General features: G+C 41.7%; 1 protein-coding gene across 4 annotated transcripts in view; it reads left to right on the top strand.

The window, feature by feature from the left end:
- Window positions 1–21098, top strand: part of RORA (RAR related orphan receptor A) — a 739946-nt gene that overhangs the window by 629547 nt on the left and 89301 nt on the right. Inside the window, exon 1 of one of the 4 annotated variants that reach the window (XM_074393851.1) lies at window positions 1466–11345. The exons of 2 other annotated variants lie outside the window; for them this stretch is intronic. In XM_074393851.1, the coding sequence (XP_074249952.1) occupies window positions 11144–11345 (202 nt within the window). In that variant the 5' untranslated portion in view covers window positions 1466–11143. Of the gene's footprint in view, window positions 1–1465; window positions 11346–11613; window positions 11757–21098 lie in introns of those variants that run through there. One more of the 4 variants, XM_039468706.2, reaches the window with a different exon arrangement.

Raw genomic sequence — 21098 nt, 5'->3', positions numbered from 1 at the left:
CACTCTATTTATTTATAACCCCAAAATCCACACTGGCTATGTGGTCCTTGGCAGACAGGTGTGTGCACACAGCGTCCTAGTACAGATTCCCCACTGAGGTTCATTAAGGTGATGTTCTGCCATCTTGTTTCAGCTCTAATATTATAAACAGGTGTCCTTTTTAAAGTCTGTTCAATGCCATGTTTTTCTAATGTTTGTGCCTTTTTTTTTTTTTTTTTTTGAGATGGAGTCTTGCTCTATCACCCAGGCTGGAGTGCAGTGGTGCAGTCTCGGCTCACTGGAACCTCCATCTCCCAGGTTCAAGTGATTCTCCTGCCTCAGCCTCCCTAGTAGCTGGGATTACAGGCACGTGCCACCATGCCTGGCCAATTTTTTTTGTGTATTTTTGGTAGAGACAGGTTTTTACCATATTGGCCAGGCTGGTCTTGAACTCCCAACCTGAGGTGGTCCACCCACCTCGGCCTCCCAAAGTGCTGGGATTACAGGCATGAGCCACCACGCCCGGCCCTTTTTGTGCTTCTTGTTGGTAATCTCACTGTTTAAAATGATCCCCAAGTACGGTGCTTGCTGAAGTGTTCCTAAGGGCGAGAAGATTGTGATATGTCTTAATGGAGAAAATACAATGTGTTAGATAAGCTGTCTCCAGCCATGAGTTTTACTGCTGTTGGCTGCCAGTGCAATGTTAGTAAATCAACAATACATACCAAGTAAGATGTCTTTAAACAGAAACACACATAAAACAAAGTTATGTATTGATCAGTGGACAAAAAACCTATGGGTACAGACTCACAGAAACCAAACTCTGTATTTTTTGTAGGAGAAATCATTTTGTCTCTTTAAATTCTGTGTTCCTGGGAACTTTATAAAACTTAACTACTTCGAAGAGCCAAAATCAACAATGAATGGCTAAATATTTAACAGCACCAAGTGCTGGAGAGGATATGGAGCAACTGGAACTCTCATATATTGCTGATAGAAATGCAGAATGGCACAGCTACTCTGGAAACCATCAAGGAATTCTTATAATTAAACGTATATATCCATTCCATATGATCTAACAGTCCCATTCCTAGGTATTTAACCATCTAAATGTAAATTTAGGTTCACACAACAACCCGTACCATGAATATTTATAGCAACTTTATTTTTGATTGGCATAAAATGGAAACAACCCAACTGTCCTTTAATTGGGGACTGAAAACAACCGTGGAATGGAATATTACTCAACAGTAAAATGAAGCAAATTATTTGTGTGCTCAGCAGCACCGGATGAATCTCAAATGCCTTATGCTAAGTGGAAGAAACCAGTCAACAGGCTCCATAGCATACTATTCCACTGAAATAATATTCTTTAAAGGCAAAGCTGTAGGGACAGAAACATTTCTGGTTGCCAGGATTTGGGGTGGAGGGGATAAATTGGCTATAAAGGGGCACAGAGGAATATTGGGGGGAGAGGGAATAGAACTGTTCTGTCTTGATTGTGTTGGTGGTTACACAATTAAATGCCTTAGTCAAAACTCAAAGAACCATATCCTAAAAACTGTGAGTTTTCCTATATGTAAATTATATTTTAATAAGATTAAAAAACTGAGGCCTGAAAGACGAATCAAAGTACAATTCTTCTAGTTTGACACAGTGACATCAGAAAATACCATTAAAATAGAGAACACCCTATATGTTTACAGTAGTTCTAGTTGATAACGTACTGGCACTGTAAAATAAACACTATATAGTAATTTATGTTATACTGCAGATAGAGCAGTGATCTCTCAGAACATATAAAACATGTTTTCTTTTCTCTTGTTTCGTTACGCCTAAATCTAACATGGTGACAGGAAACAGTTTTTTACTGGTTTTTTGACAAGTTCTGTAATCTGCAAATCATAATAGGATTCCAATATATGCGTTATTCATAAGAGGACAAACTTTTGTTTGATTTGGATTACCCAGTTAAATGACAGTTGACCTTGGGATAATATAACAAACAAGACAACAGAGCAAATATAATAATATCATTTATCTTGCTTATATATGATTATTTAATGATAGGCCTCTGTCAGAAACAGTTTAACTGTGTCCTTGAAAACAGAGAGACTTACCATATGCCCTTTTTGAATGTCTTAAACTCTGATAGTTCCCTTTTTTATTCTTTCGTGTTTAGAATGGCTTTGCTACATTACCTCTATTATATTTCAAGGAGCAAAGATGTTGTAAATCAAATCACAATTACATTCTGGTTTATGAAAGTCAGTTTCACCATATAACATGTACCTAACCTTTGAAGTAATGGGCGAGTTGGGCTTTCCGAGACTATTACTGTACTTAAGGCTTTACAACAAATTCAATAATGCATATCAGTTGTTTCTCAATAATGTATACTGTAGCTAACACAGGTCACTCTCACTTGTATTATATTTTGAAGATTTTAATCTATGTTTTGCTTAAAATGTCTTGTCAAAACATCCCAAGGCTATGTATGTACTGTGTTCTTATATAAATAACAAGACTATGCAGCACTATAGTCCCTTAATAAACGTAGACAACCGTTTACTCAAAGGACATTGAAAATAAGTGGCTCTGCTTAAGATTATTGTGCTGTCAAAACCATTTGTCAGATAGTTAAAGTAGGTGAACAAATTGCTATATTATATGACATACGTTGCAAAAACTATGCAAAGAGCTGCAGTGAAATAATTTGGAAAAGTAAAAGCAGTAAATATATCTTGTACTTTTTCTGTAGAATATCAATGAACTGTGAAATCGCTATTTTTAACCTTTATAATTTTTTTTGTTTGAATTCTTTTAGGAACGTTAGCATTGGTTTGTGCATTTTTTAGTTTCCTGTAATCCTATCTAACATACATTAACACCGTTAACAACATTTAGAGTTGTCTGCTTATCCCAAAATACAAAATAAACTTCCCTCAAGAGTTAATTCAGTATGTAGCAAGTGTTTCTTAAATGTACAAATGGCAACATTGTTTTCAAACAGGATAATTACAACTGTGTACACTATGTTTCCTCATTAGTAGTAATTAAATAATTTACTAAATTATGCAATAATTCATAATGACACATGCTAACCTTGCTCAATTACAGGAGCCAGTGATCAAAGAATTTCTCATACACATGCCTAGATGTTATTAGAATAGTACTTTTTGATTTCTGGAGAAGTCAGCTTGCTATTTTCAAAATACTAAGTAGTGCTGAATTCAAGGAAGAGTTAAAGCAATTGCTGAGAGTTACAGCATAATGTTTAAGAGTACACATGCTAGAATCAGTGGACATGGAATTTTCTTATGTTTCCACCAGTGATTGGCCCTGGCCTGTTGGACGAGTCACTTAATTTCTCTGGGCCCCAGTTTCCTCATCTCTAAAGTGAATGTAATAAAAGTACAGAATGTTTTTGGGTGAATGAAATGATTTCTAAAAAGAGCATGAAATCAATGCCTGCCACAGAGGAAATTCCGGGGAATGGTTAACAACTAGGAGAGGTAGTAGCAGCAACAGTAACAGCATTATATAATTATCAGAAAGCCATTTTGATTTCACAGAATTATTTTTGGGGACACAAGGTTTCGCCGGATACTAAAAATCTAACATGAATTTTGGAACTTCTGACTGAAATGCCTAATTTAATCTACCTTCATCTTACGAAATGTAGGAAGAGTTTTTAAGAGAAGAGTGGTTTTTTAAAATGTGGATCTAACGTATTTAGAACATTTTAACATTTTTTATTAAAACAAAAAATATCCAAATCTATTCTCGTTTTAGTGCTCACAACACACTTCCACAGTGTAGGACTGGCCATAAATAATAGATGTGCTTCTGAGAGCAGAGAATAGACTTCTGATCAGACGCTGTCAGCCCAGATGAATCCCATCCTATAAGCTGGAGCTTAAATGTGAGCATCAAAACCACTATTGACATGTGGCACAACTGTCTGAAATGTCAATAGTTATAAAATGAGTATTTCATAATGCAGAATAATTGATTACTTTGCTTGACTGAACAGGAACATATTTTCTCTGTGAAAGCAAAATAATGCGAGCATTTGCTCCTGGAACGCTCCTAGCTGCAAGATTTGGATTTCCCAATGAAGCCCACGTTACTCTGCAGCCCTTGATCATGCATGACAAAAATAGGGAAAACCATCTGTAACGGCTTATCTTTTCTCCATTATTTGAAAATATATTTTAAGATAGTTCTTTAAAAAATAAAATATGGCCTATATATGAAGCATCTATATTAATAGAACTGTCTCAGATAATTTTCAGAACTGAAATGGGTGAGATACAAAATCAAATAACATTCCATTTATCTTGTTCATCCTAAAATGCTCTGCTTAGCTTTTCACTCTGATGAAATAACATCCATTTCCAGTTTTATTCTTCCTTGGTGTGCTGTGATGTGGAACTCTTTTGCTCTATGTGTTTTATTAAGTGTAATTTGACTTTATGACTATCAAACCAACTATTAATCCTTACAATAAGACTGTGAAATAGGCAAGCTGCAAAGAGATTTATTTTCTGAAGCACAATTCCCTTCTACCTCCAATTATTTTTTCAAAAATCATCCTCTGCAAGTATATAGTTTGCAGAGCTCCGTACTGGGCACTATAAGGGAAGGCAGAAGAAATAGCTACAACCTGCAGTTTCGGCTTTCTTCTCTTCTTATCTGTGTGTATTTTATCTATAGTAAATGCTCACTATTAGTTTCCTTGAGTCAACTTTCTCTCTCTGTATGTTTACAACTGTGTTCTTTTTTTTTTTTTTTTTTTTGAAACCGTCTTGCTCTGTTGCCGAGGCCGGAGTACAGTGGTGCGATTTCTGCTCACTGCAGCCTCTGCCTCCCGAGTTCAGGTGATTCTCCTGCCTCAGTCTCCCAAGTAGCTGAGATTATAGGTGCCCACCACGCCTGGCTAATATTTAGTGGAGACAGGGTTTCTCTGTGTTGGCCAGGCTGGTCTCAAACTCCTGACCTCAGGTAATCTGCCCACCTTGGCCTCCCAAAGTGTTGGGATTACAGACATGAGCCACCGCCCTCAGCCTATACTTTTACAAGTGTGTTCTATCCTCCTTCTAAGAGGCTCTTGATTTTCACTTCTATCCACCAAGATGTGATTTGGCCTTCAAGCTCTAGCTCAAATCTCCTTCGTGAAGTCCTTCCTCTCTTAAAGTTTCAGATGAACCCTGCACACAGTAACCTCTCTTATTCTTGACTTACATAATACTTTATTTCTGGAACACTTAGAGTATGTGGCACACATTCTGCCTTACGTTATAAGCATTGCATTTATTTTCCTACTAGATTGCAAGCTCCTTGAAGGACAGACTGATGTCTTGATCTTTGCCCTTCCCTCTCGACGTCCTAGCACAGTGTAATGCACACAGAAAGTGTTTAGTCATTGCTCGTTGGATGGGAACTTGCTCTCCTATAGGAAATAAGACATAAAAAGCCTGCTAGACCACAAGGCCTCTTAGGCTAATGGGTAATTTAATTCTTAGTCATCTTTGTGTCCCCAATACTTAGCAGGTGTTTAATAAATACAGTTGATCCTTAAACAATGTAGGGGTTAAAAGTGCTGACCCCCTTGTAGAAGAAAATGTGTGTATCACTTTTGAATCCCCAAAAACTTAACAACTAATAGCCTACTGTTGACTGGAAGCCTTGCCAATAAAATAAGCAATCGATTAACATATACTTTGGATGTTATAGGTATCGTATATTGTATTCTTACAATAAAGTAAGGTAGAAAAAAATAAAATACTATTAAGAAAATCATAAGGAAGAGAAATTATACTTACTATTCATTAAACGAAAGTGGATCGTCAGAAAGGTCTTCATCCTCACCGTCTTCACAGTGAGTAGGCTGAGGAGGATGAGGGAAAAAGGAGTTAGCCTTACCGTCTCAGGGGTGGCAGAGGTGGGAGAAAATCCTCTTATAAAAGTGAATCTGCACATTTCGAATCTGTGTCGTTAGAGAGTCAACTGTACTTGTTTTGTATACACCACACACACACGTGCACGAGTTTCAAAATTGTGGAACACTCAGCAAAAGTGCATGCTGAGAGACATTTCAGCGAATTTTGATGGAGGGTCAGTATTTTATGTCAGGTATGGGCTCCGTGTGTATAACAAGGTAGGGGCTGGTGGAGTGGTGGCAGTGCCATTTGTAAGCGCTACTGAGAGATACCACTTTTTCCTTTCTGTCTATTTAATTCTCCTCGTGGCCCTACAGGACTCTGCTCTCCTTACTGACATAATGGTGAAACAAAGGTGTGGTCAAGCTCATACAGCTAGTGAGTGGGATGTAGGTTGGTTTTGAGCCCGGCTTTAATGCCAGAGCCCATTCCACCGTATCACGGAGTTCAAGGAAATAAAGAAGGCTTCTTGGAGCAGCAGCAGACATGGCACAGCACAGAGAAAGGGAAGAAAGTGTTCCTGGAAAGTGGATGGGGAATGATTCTGAAAGCAGTCACAGGATGTTCGAGTTGTAGAGCCCGCTGCAGTCCTTTCCTACTCCATCAGGCTACAGTCGAGGGGCCTGATGTCCTGAAAGATAAAACGGTTTGCCCAATGTGACGTAGAAAGCTAGTGACAAGTGCGAAAGTATCCTGGACCCGGGATTCCAGATTCTGAGTTCACTTGTATTTCTTGTATTCCATATATATAGTTTCAAGAATGGCTTGCTCCACTGCCAGGTATAGGAGTGGGGTGAGGACACAGCATGCGGACATAAAGGAATGGAGGTCTCCCTTGGCCTTGGTTTGCATTTCTCCCCTTCCTGCCTTGGCTGTTGTGTGAATAGTGAAGCACCTGCTACCTACCTACAGTATTCTGTGGAGGCTGCTCAGCTTTGTATGCCTGTGAACTTTACCCTTTTCCTTATTGTGATGATTACACAACATAAGCCAGTCCTCTGAATTTCCTAATAGGTGTATGAAATATATGGTTCCAGAAATCCCAGAAGCGCTACACCATTGTCTCCATTCAGTCAGATCTTTCACCTCCAACATCCCATTACACTAATAGCCAACTAATGATTTGCAGTCATCTGTCAACTGTTAGTAAGTGGCAGAGTGCTGCACAAACGTCTTTTCAGTGGACAGCCAGACAGGGTACACCTTTAGGAATGTTCGGACCGACTCATGAAACTCTACAGTTTTCAGAGCACAGGTCAGCTGATTTGTGACCTTCTCAAGATCAGGGCTACTGTCTTATTCTTGTTTGATTCTCCATCACAGTGTCAGTATAATACCTACGGTAAGTGTGGTTGATTATGAGGAAGTTGTGTGTGTGTGTGTGTGTGTGTGTGTGTGTGTAAAATTGTAGATGTCTCTTGCCACCAGAATGTAGTTTATTTCATTGTATTTCATGGACTACGCATATGCATACATACATGCATATTTCAATCTACATCTATATTTGTTTTAAAATCATGAATAAGGCAGATAAAGCGAATTAATCCATTTGTCCTCTACCCCTTAACACTCATAAATAGCAGAGTTCTTTGTCTTACTGTTGGTTTCTGGGTCTCACCAGTATGACTCCATTTGTAAGTGTTCCTTTATGAGACACTGGCCCCTTCTGGACCCAAATTGAAGCAAGGCTGTGATCTCTTCTAGGTTAGTTTGTGACATGTCCATAGCTTCCCAAGTATCCTTGCTTTAGAGCTCTCTGGGTCTGACCCTATTTGGTTTATGGGAAACCTGGTCCCCTGGCTCTATGTCAACCAGAATGGCTCGGCTCCTAAAGGTCACAGTGCAGTGGTGGCTAAGGATTCCATTGAATCAAGCTACCTAGGACCATATTAACCTTTCACTGATCCCTTTCTTGTTCAGCTAGAAAGAAATTAATTGAATTAGCAAGCAGCTGCACACTGGAGAGAGACACACGGGGTCCGAGTGACACAAATCCAAAATGCTGTCCCTCACGAGCATCAACAAATGTTGAAATCACCTTTGTCCTAGGAGCCGCTTGCAGATTCAGGATAATTTTGCCAGTCCACTGGTTTGTCATTCTCCCCAATAGCATTGTATCTGTGATTTGGGGTGACAAATTATGAGATCAGAACTTGCGTGGTGAAAAAATATACTCTCAAAAAGTAAAGTATCATTTATTTAACCTGTAATATAGGAAGATTGGCACTAATTTACTAATAATACTCCAGTCTAGACTCCTACTAAATGTACCAGCCTTTTCTCCTAGGTGTTTTTAGGAACAACATGGCATTAGAAGTGTCTCTCTACTTTCTCACTAAGTGACAGATTCAGTGTGGAACCGAGCACACAAAGACACCACGTGGGGCTGTGACCAACTCTGGGAGATTCTGAGATGAGTTACATGTGTTTATAAGTATGTTGTGTGCTTTCTTTTTCTGAGATTAGCCAACAGAAACCTTTGGGCTGTGAATTAATATATAACAAACTCCCACTCCTAGTAAAGAAGTCCCATTCTGTTTAATTATCTTCATGTAAGCAATATTACTTTTTTTGTTTCGGAACGCTTGGTAAAAAGACAGAATACGTTCCTTAGCACTGGGTTCTCCCCCATTGTTGGCACTCATAAGCATTCGTTTAATAAAATCCAAACAATTATTCCAACATATTTATTGCATTTTAATATTTTATTGTATTTTTACATGATTAGTTTTTTGTTTTTTGTTTTTTCTTGAGACAGATTCTTGCTCTGTCACCCAGGCTGGAGTGCAGTGTCTCAGCTCACTGCAACCTCAACCTCCCAGGTTCAAGTGATGCTCCTGCCTCAGCCTCCTGAGTAGTAGCTGGGATTACAGGCATGGACCACCATGCCTGGCTAATTTCTGTGTTTTTATATAGAGAGGGTTTTATCATGTTCCCCAGGCTGATCTTGCACTCCCGACCTCAAGTGATCCACCCACCTTGACCTCTCAAAGTGCTGGAATTACAGGCATGAACCACCACACTGGCTTTTACATGATTGTATTTTAATACACAGTGGGTTAAAGTTTGTGCTGAAATGTATCACTTCATTTGAATGGATCTAATTTGATATTACTGAAAGGAGATGTGTATCCTTTTATTCCTAACTGATTTGTCATAGAAAATGTGTATTTCAAGTGGTTAAAAAAATAATAATAAAGCCTCTAGTTTGTACTCTCAAAGAGCTTTGTGTTAATATAAAGAACAGTAATATACCCTGGGTTAAAAGCTGAAGACATTTAATAGAGGCATGTATTACAAATAGCATCTAGCTACATCGGAAGGTTAGGACTTCATATCTGAAATTCTGTTGCTCATTAGTTGTAGGAAGTGAATGAAATACATTTCTAAAGGGCAAGGTCAGTATTACATTATTCTGGCAATGTCTTTGTTGAATAAATGTGTAAATATTTCAGAGAAGTATTTTGAGATTATATTTCTGTTGGGGACATATCTATAGAATGAAAGATTCTACTTGTAATTGCAGGAGCAGATGTCACATTACATGTTGTTCCCAGTGACTGATTTCATTTGAAATGATCTGGAAATAAATACTGATTACTAGTGATGTCAGACTATTCACCTTGGAGTCAGATGTCTGACAGGCAGGCTAGAGCTAATAGATTTGGTTATTTTCAAAACTGTTTTCTAAAGAAGGATACTGTTTTAAAGCAGCATGGTGAATTCTCTGAGTTGTATATCTGGGTTCATTTGCATTGAGTCTGGAACAACATACTTATGAGCATGCAGTCTCTGATATTTTTCCATCCTTTAACGATACAAAAGAAAGAAAATTGTACCTGGGACCTACCTGTAGGAGAGCTTGGCATTAGTCGTTAGCACAAGGGAAATCAAGAATCAAATCTGAATGACGGTGTCAGTGTAACTGAGGGGCGTTGCCTCATTGGGAGATACAGTTGCATCATAGGAACATGGTGTGATTTAATTTCATAATTGTAAACATTGCAGTGGGTATGATTGATTCATTTGAAACTCTTGTCCACTTTGCTATGGCTGGACAGCTGAGTTAACATGGGTAGGTCTTGGGTTCACCTTTTTATAATTTCTTTTCTTTGTAGCTTTATTTGGGGAAACAATCTAAAAGAAAAAAACTATTAGAATGAATTTATCTGAAATCAAACTTTGATAAAGCCATGCCTTGACTGAAGGACAATGAACTTTATTGGCCTTCTAAATCAGAGTGCTGTACGAATGTTTGGAAGACTCAATTTTGCCTTGAAAGGGGGCTGGGGAGGGGGTGTATGAAACCTTGTTTTTGCAGTGCTGATTATCTGCTTGTGTTTTACATTGTGGCCCAACTCAGGGGCAAGAGCAACTCACTTACATGGAGAAAAAAAAAAAATGCTAGAATTATCCTTGCTTAATCATCATGAACGCAGCAGCTAATAGCCATCTAATATTTTAAGTTGTGCGTGGAAACAGACCAACAGAAAAGAAAGCAGCATGAAATTTCGTGGAGGAACAGCAATAGGTACGGAAACTTGACATTTGAGAATTTTTGTGGTTGTTGTTGTTATGCTTGGTACTATAGACGTCCTAACCAAAGTTTTAAACAATGCAGACTCTGGGTATGCAGCATGTGAAATTCATCATAAAGAGATTGATGTGTAAAATAATAATGTCATGATTTACAGTTCCTTAAGGACAGTAAAAAGCTTCAAAGTTTAGAGGGAATTCAGTGTTAGCTGCATGTTAAAATGTACAAAGTTGACCTTTAGAGATCTTTATTTTCTGTCAAAAATACCACAACGTTTCATTTTTAGGGTATGAAAACGATAGCTTTTCCTACTTATAGATGGGTTCTCTGGAGAGGTATGGAAGAGCCTGGGAATTTAGCGGCTCAAATCAGTTGGCACCTGGAGTTCATTTAGGTGATTCTCCAACAATTTGCGGCTCTCCTTGCAGGTGTCAGTCGTCTTGGACACGGGGAAGGGGATCGGGGGAACAGGTGCAGACCAGGACCTTGGAGACTGGTCTAACTGCCAATATCCAAGGGTTGCCAAGGGTTGGGTGGGCGGAGTTCCCACTGCCGAGGCTGTTGAGTCTCTCCAGAAAGACAGGAGGAGCTTACTCCACTCCCTGGACGCTCCCAGTAGCTTAGTTCTCCACGGCCCTGGAGGGGCCCGTACCTTCCGATTCGAGCTGGGGCGCTCTGGGAAATGAGGGTGGCCGTAGCTTCCCAAACCAAATCTGTCTATTCCGTCAACGAGCTGGCGCATTTATGGCCCCCAAAGGCTCCAGGAAGCCAGCGGGAGAGTGGCGCGGGGTTGCGCGCCTCTTGCCCCACCGAGTGGGGGGAGAAAGTGGTCAGACGCGCCTTCCGCGGGGCGCTGCGTGCAGAAAAGCGACCGGCGGCCACAGGTGATCCCGAAGGCGAGGGGAAGGCGGGCGCCGGGGCGAGGGCCCGGGGCGCGAGAGGGCAGGCCCCGCCGGGTTGGGCCAGCCGAGCGGCGGCAGCTCACCTGCCCGCGGGGGCGGGGCGGGGCGCGGCGCTGGGGCGCGCCTGCCTCCCGCCTCCCGCCTCCCGCCCGGGGAGGAAGCGGAGGGGCGCGGTGTAAACAGAGCGGCGGCCGTGATGTCAGCCGGTCACATGGAGCCTCTTATGGCTCGGGATGGCTCTCGGCGGGCGGGCAGCTGCGGCAGCTGCTGCTGTGGCTCGGGCGGCGGCGGCGCGGCGGCGGCAGAGGGGGCTCCGGGGTCGGACCATCCGCTCTCCCTGCGCTCTCCGCACCGCGGCTTAAATGATGTATTTTGTGATCGCAGCGATGAAAGGTGAGTCCGGGCGCCCCGCCTGGGCCGGGTGGGCTGGCGGCTCCGGGGGGTGGGGAGGAGGGCGCGCAGGGGGAGGGGTGGGCGCGCCTGCCCGAGCGCACGTACTGCCCCGGGCTCGGCGCCGGGCCCCCGCCGGGGCCTTCTGGGCCACCGCCGCGGCGCCACCTGAGCCCGGCGACGGGATCGGCCTGTCTCCGATTAGGGGCAAAGGCGCACGCGGTGGATCCCCCTCTGCTGCCCTCTCCGGCTCCTGTCAGTCTCCTGGGTCCGCTTGGCATCCGGCGGTGCTCCCAAAAGAAAGTTTGCCGGGAGTCGCCGCGCTTCTGGAAGGAAGGGGAGGGTTCTATGGAGTTCCGAGGAAGCCCGGGACGCCCCGCAGCCGGTCCCTAGGGCCCGCACCCGGGACAGCTCCGGCCTAGGTCGGGGAGGCGCAGCGGCCGTTCAGGGCCGGGCGTGCGCGCGGTCGCGGTGTCATCCCCGGGAACTGGTCAGCGCCCCAGGCCTTGCGCCCTTCCCCCGCGGCCGCGAGCGCCCCAGCGGCCGCCGGTCTGGCAAGTGTCGCAGGTCCGCGCTGGGTCCCGCGCTGGGTCCAGCCGCGGCCACTTCCGAAAGCGCGCGGGCCAGAGCGAGACGGGCGCCGAGAGGGTGCCAAGACGCTCTGGGCCGCCCCGGGAGCCGCGGCGCACCCACGCTTGACACTTTGCCTGGTGGATGGAGGTGGGAAGGAACTCGGCGGCCCACGGGATCCGCGGGCAGGGGCGGAGGTTAGACCGCGGCGAGGGCCGACGCGCGCGGGTTAGTCGCGGCCAAGCCTCCCGGCCTGGCCTTCCGCTCTCATAAGGACTCCTTAGCCGGGCCGGGGGCGGGAAAGCAGGGGGATCTGGTAGGAGGGAGGACTGGCTCGAGGTGCTTTGAGATGAGGAGGAGAGAAACCGTGGCAAGTCAGGGAACTTTCTGCTGGGAAAGCCAAAGTTTGGAGGTGTCCAGGAAGTCGCCCGTGCTGCGGGAGAAACCGAGACTCGCTCTTGGGACGGTTGCAAACAGCTCTGGAGAAACTCAGTCCGCGGCACGCCGCCCGCCTGTGCGCCCGCAGGTTCCTCGCCGTGGGTAATCTGCGCGAGCGGCTTCGCAGGCCCGGCCGCCAGGCTGGGGGATTTAGAGCCCCATCTGTTTGCGGCGGACGCGGCTTCGCTAATGGACAGCAATTGTGCAGACCCAGACTGTCCTGCGGGTCCTGCCCACCCGTGCGAGCGCCAAGCGTTCGTTAAACGTTTGCTAGGTTGGGGTTTTGTTGCAATCTGGAATGAAGGACACCAGTTTGGTATCTGCACTGGGTTTACTTTCGGATCACCGAGCTTTGCCTTTCTTCACTAGAGATTGGGTGGCATCTCTTGTATTAATTATTAACAGGCTGAAAGGTACTGGACGTTAAGATGAGCTGCTTGAGATGAAATCTTTCTATACAATGTGCCCACAGCAAATTTTCTCTTTTCCCCTGTGGCTTGAGGGAAATGAGATTTAATCATTTTTAGAATATGCAACTCATAAGTAAAAGGAAACCTCCAGTGTTCCATGCTCTTAAGCACTTAAAATTATTTGGAAGGGGAAGTACTTAAGGTTTCTTACCGACTTCTTATGTTAAAAAAAAATCTATTTGCCTCCTCCCTATGCTATTCCTGCTTTTCATTAGTCCTGTAAGCATGAAACAGATAACCTCTGCAGTTAAAACATTTTTTTGTCTTTAAATTATAAAACAGATTTTGCTATTTGGAAGATGTCAAAGCCAGTCTTTATCCAGTTTGTTTAATATAATTTGTGTTGATTGGAGGAAAGGCGAGAGGCTGCCACATTTTAAACTGCTTTCTCCCCGAATGAGCAGTAACCGCCCACGAAACAATAAGGAAAGTACATTTTAATATTTTGATTTAATGTTGATGCTTCCTAGTACATAGGCTTTTGCATCTATAGTTCTACAAAGTGAAGTTCCATACTATCCCTAACAGAATAATGAGAATCACACACTACCCCCACACATTTGTCTTGGAGTGACCTCTGCCTGCCATAAAATAATAGATTCATAGTATTGGGCTTTGAAAACAGTGGCTCATAAGTACTGGCAGTGCAATTTTTCTATAAATTCAGCTGCCTGGGGATGGCAGGAAGGGTGGGGGGGGAGGAGAGGAGGGAGAGAGAATGCATGTGGACAATTAGAATATTTCACTCCCGATATCATAACATCCTGTATTTTAACGGGATTATATTGCTTTGGTGCAAACTTAAGCTGCAAAAAAATTGTGGGAAAGTGAGGAATGCTGTAAATGTTTCCATATCAGATTTAAGGGGGGAAAACTGGCCCAGAATCTTATTAAATACTTCCCTATTGCCTCAGTTTTAATAGTTAAATTGGTTCCATATGTAAGAGTTTGTATAATTAGGTTTTTCGTGCAAAACAGAAACACTATTTACAATATAGCCTTTTGGTATGTGGATGCATGTGGATGAGGGAGAATAGAAGAAGCCACCATAAAAGAGAAAGATTCTCTTCATTGGCTGATTTACGTATGTTTTTTAAACATCATTAAATCAGGCCCTTTGAACTCGCCAAAGAAGAAAATCCTCCTTTGCATTAGTTGTCAAATAAGTTTAGGCTTAAAGTAGTTTCATGCTTAGATGTAATAAATCTTCATTTGAGCAACTCTAGTCCCTTCCTTCAATTTTGCTTGTGTTTAATTAACAACAAAATTCCAATACCGTTTGGATCGTTTCTTGGGCAAAGGGAGAGAGCCAGCGATAACATTTATAATCAGGGGAGCACTTGTTCCGTTCGTCATAAAAGTGCATTGGCCAAATGTTATGCGGCGGCTGAGAACCGAAAGGAAATGATAGAGCTTCATCAGTTTCAGATGATACACCCCTTTGCTTCATACGAGTGTTCAGCCTGTGTTCGTGTAAATGGAGTTACAAGGGCACAGGGAGGCTTAAAGGGAATTTACAGCCCATAATAGATTCTTCCTCCGGCCTGATTCATGTGCAGATGCAAGACTCTTCACCATTTTGAAAATGCTGTATGTGTTGGTAGTATGTCCAGCTCTAATAAGTATAATTTTATAGTTTTGAAGAATTTGGCCTTTCTTTTTACCAAATGAAATTAGAATTTGATCTCAGATCTCATTGTAAGGACCTTTTCCCTAGTATCCCTTCACTGAGATTTTTGTACCTTTTTTGTTACTTGTGATGGGAAGGATTGGGAAAAGGTGATGTCTGGATCTTGAAAAGAGAAAACCCAAATGATTGCCACTACTGAGCAGAGTGCTTATCTGGCAAGAAGGGATCAGTTCTTTTAAAGACAAAGAGGATTTCTGAATTCATTTATCCATGGGAGCGGGGGAAGCCTGGACCTTCCATGAAGTAGAGTGTATTTTAAAAGCACCATTTTCATGAGCAGCCTCTTGATTTTATATATTTCAATCACATTACTTGGGATACGAAGGAACACCATATACCAGTAAACCCTTTTGCCCTCTATTTGAATTGAGAACCATATAATTTATTTAATGCTGCCCCGTCATGAAATAATACAATTTCTAAACAGAAATAGTCATTTAAAAATATATATACAGTATGTCATCTAAATCTTAGCTCTTTAATATGTGGTAGTTATACTTGTAAATATATTAATAATTCTCAGTAGTTTTTTTTTCTCCTATCTTTCCCTCCCACTCAAGTGAAACACAATTAACATGGATGAGATCAGCAAAGTGATAACTGCAAAGCACCCACAATAGCACCCAGCCACTTTGTTATATGCTCTGGGGTCCCTAGGAAAATAATACCCAGGAAAAAGATAGGACCATTTACTGGGGAAAAGAAGTGGGTGGGTGGATGGGTGGATGGGTGGATAGATTGATTTGTAGAGGTAGATGTGGGGTTCAGTTTTCTTAAAAATCTTTTAAATTATTAGGGGATCAACAAAACCCCTTATATTGAAGAAATTTCCTAAGAATACTCTGCCATGAAGTGGTTTCTCCACACATATTAACTATTTACAGTATTTATTAGTAAATCAAGACTGCCTTAATCTGTATGTTTCATATTTAATCGTTTTTAAGACCATAATTAGACACTCAGAGTCAGCAGCTACACCATTTTTCTACTTCTGTACTTAAAACATAGTTTTTATGGAGCCATCCACCAGTGACAAGTCAGGTGTGAGTTGACATTTGATAGTATCTCAAAGACCACATACAGACCCTCTGAGGAATGATTTACAAGTTCTCTCTCCACTATCTAGCTATTCTACTGAAGGTAACTCCCTTCCATCCCAACCTTTTGACTCATGAACTGAGAGATTCGTAGTCAGAGCTTTTTCTATACATCAGTATTTTGTGTGACATGATAGAACATGGGTTTTCTGTTAATTGTCAAGAGTGCTGTATCCAGAGATAAGAGGTCTAAATACGTGGATAATCGTGTCTGTTAGCCAGTGGACAAAATGCAAGGAATCAGCTGAAATCTTTTGTTTCTGGATTTTCTCTTTCGAATGAAATTTGTTAGCCCTCATCATATTTTCAGGAAATAATATGATAACTTTAAAAGTCTTGACTCCTTTGGGTATAAAAAATAATGTCAAGTTTATTCCCTAGGTTTGCCAATGATTTCGTTTTTCAAAATGTCACTGCTTTTGAAGTTTACAAGGCTTTTCATAAATAGGGAGATGATGTTAATCTGTATTTATTTTGTGCTTTGTTTTACAAAAACTCTTACATTATTTAATCCTCTGTAGAAAGTCACTGATAGTCCCATAGTTTTTAGTTGAAGAAACTAGGCTCACAGAGGTTGCTCTAGAGCCTAGCCTTTCCAGCTGATACGTAGCGAAACAAGAACTACAACCGTAATTTCTATCTTCATGCCTCCCCTGGAGGAAGCTGTGAAAACGTCCTGGATATAACTTTGTCTCTAGTTAGTGGAAATTATAACTCTGGCATTTATACGGGGGAAAAATAGATCCCATTATGTAATGCTTTGCTGAGCCTAATATCTTTAAATTACTATTTAATAAAATCAATTTGGTACAAATGGGGTTATTCTTACTTGCTTACCATTAGCTCTCTTCATCCATGATTTTCATCAAGTCTGCTGTTGTCAGAGGATATGAGTGAAACGTAAGCATTATTTTCCTGAAGAATACAAAATATCATGAAGTAGTGCTAACCTGTATATCCGGTCGCCATTGTGATAGAAGTGAGAGATTTATCAGTATGTTCCACTTATCCTTAGGCACAGGAAACATTAACAAATGCAACTTCTAATTTTAATACGCCTTTATGTAGTATAAAGCTTAAAAACTTCTGTGCTTAGGAATGGTGTCCTGTTTGTTTCCATGACAGTTTAGGGGCATGATTGTAGATACATTCTGGAGAAATCGGTTGTCTTTTAGAAGAATCAAGTCAAGTCTAAAAGTTTTCAAGTAGATCTGAAAGAGCTCATTTCTCACTTAGTGGGGACTGGCCTTACTGACTGCTGGATTAAGGTGTGTTTGTCTGAAAGCAAATAAGGATTATTTCAGTCTCAGAAATAGAAGAAACCTTAAAAGTCACTCAGATGAATGTCCCCACTGGCATTTGGACTCTGCCCACAATATTTCTGCCAAGTAGTCATCTGGTTATGCTTGAACACCTCACGATGGGGAACTCACTATCTTTAAAGATAGCTTATTCCATCTTGAATTAGAAAAGTCTTCTTACTTCAAGCATAACTGTCTCCTTTGTGCTTTTAATCTCTTAATTCTGATCCTTTCCTTTGGGCTGAGCAGAACACATTTACTCCATGTTTCAAATGAAAGACTGTCTGACATTTGAAGACTAATAGCATATCACACATACACATACACACACAGACACACACACACACCCTCTCATACGTAATCTCTGCTGTCCCTCTTCAGTCCTTTTTGCTGAAAGTGTGGTTTTGCCTTCCCACCTTCTTGGTCAGTTTCTTCCTCAAACACACTTCAGTTTGCCTAGAACCACTTGAAATGTTGATGCCAAAAATGGACCCCAAGTGCCAGTTGTGATATAATTCGCTTGACACATACCCCACCATGTAGTAGAGAAGAAGTCATGACTTAAAGATGAAAACTTTTGTTTCCAGTTTTTGAAGATCACATCAGCTAGGCTGTTTCTCTAGCACCTCTCACCACCAGTGTTTGTGATATCATTGTGTGTGAAAGTGGACTTTTGAACTGTTTGGGAATAATTTTAGTTCCATTTGAAGTTGATTGTTAAATATCCAGGAAAATCAAAGATACTACAAAAATCATTAAAGGAACATTAGAAGCGTGTTAGGTGTTTTTCTGCGGCATGTCAGAGCTGAGATAAGGCTGCCCTCTAGTGGTGAGTCGACCATGGACGCCTAAACCTGTAATGGTGCCAGTGAATTTCCCATCAGGCTAGTGGGAAGGTCAAAGGTCGAAGTTCTTTTCTCAATTGGAAGGAGACAGTCTACATCAGATTCAAAAGTTTAACTCGTTATTTTTCATGGTTATCAGAAATGTACCTTCAAAGGAGATACTGAATTTTAAAAGTTGGCTTACCAGGAAGTAAGGGAAACATTTTTTCTAACTTCAGATAGATTAAAGCTGATTTATTTGCTGTTTGGCTCCATATTAAATTTAAGTGAAATTTGGCTTGTGAGTAAACAATTATTATGACCTTTATGGTAATCCTTGTATTTTTTAAGTTTCAGCCCTCATTCTATTTCCCAACCCTTGAAAATGTTTTTAAAAGAGGTCATCATTTGATGAGCTAAATTCAGTATTTCCCCTTTTTAAATCTAGAGCTTTTCTTTTTAAGAAATGATAAACATTTAGAAAAAAGGCAAACTACAATAGCTGATTGCGGGGCATTAAAACAATTTTAAACATGGATGAAAAAACTATTAACCCCTTGGTTTCTGAAGTTTTTTGGTTGGATCATTTGGTTCACTTAAGTATATACAGTTTGCCTAAAAAAAAAAAGAGTATATGTCAAAAAATCTGCATGAGGTAGAGACAAGCATTTGTTTGCATAATTTTTAAGATAAATAATACAAGTGGATTGTGGATTTGTATTTTGTTATTACAGCAAGTATGAAACAATCATGAAACAATCTGATTTCTGTTGGAATCTGAGGAATAAATATAGATCTTCCTATTTGCTTAAATATTATTTGTTACTGATGCTACAGAGATGTCTAAGTATGCACATTTTTATGAATTTTGCATTGCTCAAGAAGTCAAAGCTAATCTGAGGTAGAATAACCAGGGTAATAACAATGACAGATAATCACCAGGATTGCAAAGGATAACAGTGCTTACCTGCTCCCATTAGAGAGATGAAATTGCATCATTTCGTGAAACACAAAGAAGAAGAAGAAAAAAAAAGCAAGGAAAACCTGCTGTTTAAACCTTCCTATCATAGAAATAAGGTGGTGGTTCAGAAGTCAGGACTTGTGGTTAGGTTTCAGATCAGTTACTGAAGCCAACCGTTTCACAAACTGCGCCACCCAGAAGTGTGATTCCTTCACCACATGAGAAGTATTCTTTTTCACAGAATGTTATTTTCATTTTTCAGTTGTTGAAGTTTTTTTTTTTCTTTTTATTTATCTCACTTCGAATCTTCTATAGAATACTGGGTGAAAATAAGTAAATAAATTTGTTTCGGCAAATACTTAAGTGCCTATTGTGTGCTAAGTAATTCAGGTACCACCTTTGCACTTTTATAGTAGAGCTGAGACACCTTCCTCCCAATCAAGTGTCTTCAGCCATGAATCAGCGTTTAAAAAATGCACTGAGAAGTTGGCAGCCACACTTAGAGAAGACTACTTTAGGACTGTTGGACTTACAGGTTTGCAGTTGCTGTAAGCTACGTGCCATTTAAAACAACGGAGATTTTTGTGACATGCCAAACAGGGCAATGAAATGTTAATGTAGCTGGATAAAGTCAAACCCTATGCTTACAAATGAACGTGATTTGCTTCCACGTAAGCCATAAGTTAGGTCTAAAATCCTGCCTGAAACAGTGGTTCTGAAACTGTAAAGTACAATCCATACTCCAGAGTCTTTTTTTTTTTTTTTTTTTTTAAAGAGTCTTGCTCTGTCACCCAGGCTGGACAGTGGACAGCTCAGTGGCGCAATTTTGGCTCACTGTGACCTCCACCTGCCAGGTTAAAGTGATTCTCCTGCCTCAGCCTCCCGAGTAGCCAGGACTACAGGCGCATGCCACCAGGCCCAGCTAATTTTTTGCATTTTTAGTAGAGACAGGGTTTCACTGTGTTAGCCAAGATGGTCTCAATCTTCTGACCTTGTGATCCACTCGCCTTGGCCTCCCCTATTGCTGGGATTACAGGCGTGAGATCCCTGGGTGTCACCCAGAGTTTGATTCCGTCAGTCTGGAGTGAGGCCCACGAAGGTGTTTATTTACACAGCGTCTCAGATGTTTTCTGAGGCAGCTGGTCCTGAGGCCTCACTTTGTGAAGCTCTGTCCTAGCCTGTCAGAGCTGGAGTAGGCAGCAGAGTCCTCTACTCCTTTAGTGGGCCCCAAATGTCATTGATCTTCACAGTCATCTGGGAAGCATTTAAAAAATAAAGGCTGGGCTGGGCGCGGTGGCTCAAGCCTGTAATCCCAGCCCTTTGGGAGGCCGAGGCGGGTGGATCATGAGGTCAAGAGATCGAGACCATCCTGGTCAACATGGTGAAACCCCGTCTCTACTAAAAATACAAAACATTAGCTGGGCATGGTGGCGTGTGCCTGTAATCCCAGCTACTCGGGAGGCTGAGGCAGGAGAATTGCCTGAACCCAGGAGGCGGAGGTTGCGGTGAGCCGAGATCGCGCCATTGCACTCCAGCCTGGGTAACAAGATCGAAACTCCGTCTCAAAAAAATAAAATAAAATAAAATAAAATAAAAAATAAAGGCTGTTCCCCAGTAGCACCTGCAGATTCTGCTTACAAAGGCCTAGGGGAAGACCAGGGAAACTTCATTTGTAAAAGCTCCTCCGGTGAGGATAAGGCGGGTTTGGGAACCACTGCTCAGAGCTCTTTTCTCTTACTCATGAGCAAAGGGAATCTCAGAAAAGTAAATGGTATTAAGATAGGCATTCACTTCGCTTTAGTTCACTCCTTCAGGGTGGAAGAGGTACCAGATGTGAGCAATTTCTGCTATTGGTATTAACCCACTTGAATTATTTTTCTGGTAACTTTGGCCTTGTGGTCAACGAGCATGCAGAAGAAAGTGGGCAGCCTGTTAGCCCAAATCTCTTACCCCAAGTGGCCCAAACAGGAGAGGACCCTGAGGCTGTTTTGGTG

The sequence above is a fragment of the Saimiri boliviensis genome, chromosome 2 (genome assembly GCF_048565385.1).
Source record: "Saimiri boliviensis isolate mSaiBol1 chromosome 2, mSaiBol1.pri, whole genome shotgun sequence".
Taxonomy (NCBI): domain Eukaryota; kingdom Metazoa; phylum Chordata; class Mammalia; order Primates; family Cebidae; genus Saimiri; species Saimiri boliviensis.
This window is presented reverse-complemented; position numbering and strand designations above follow the sequence as displayed.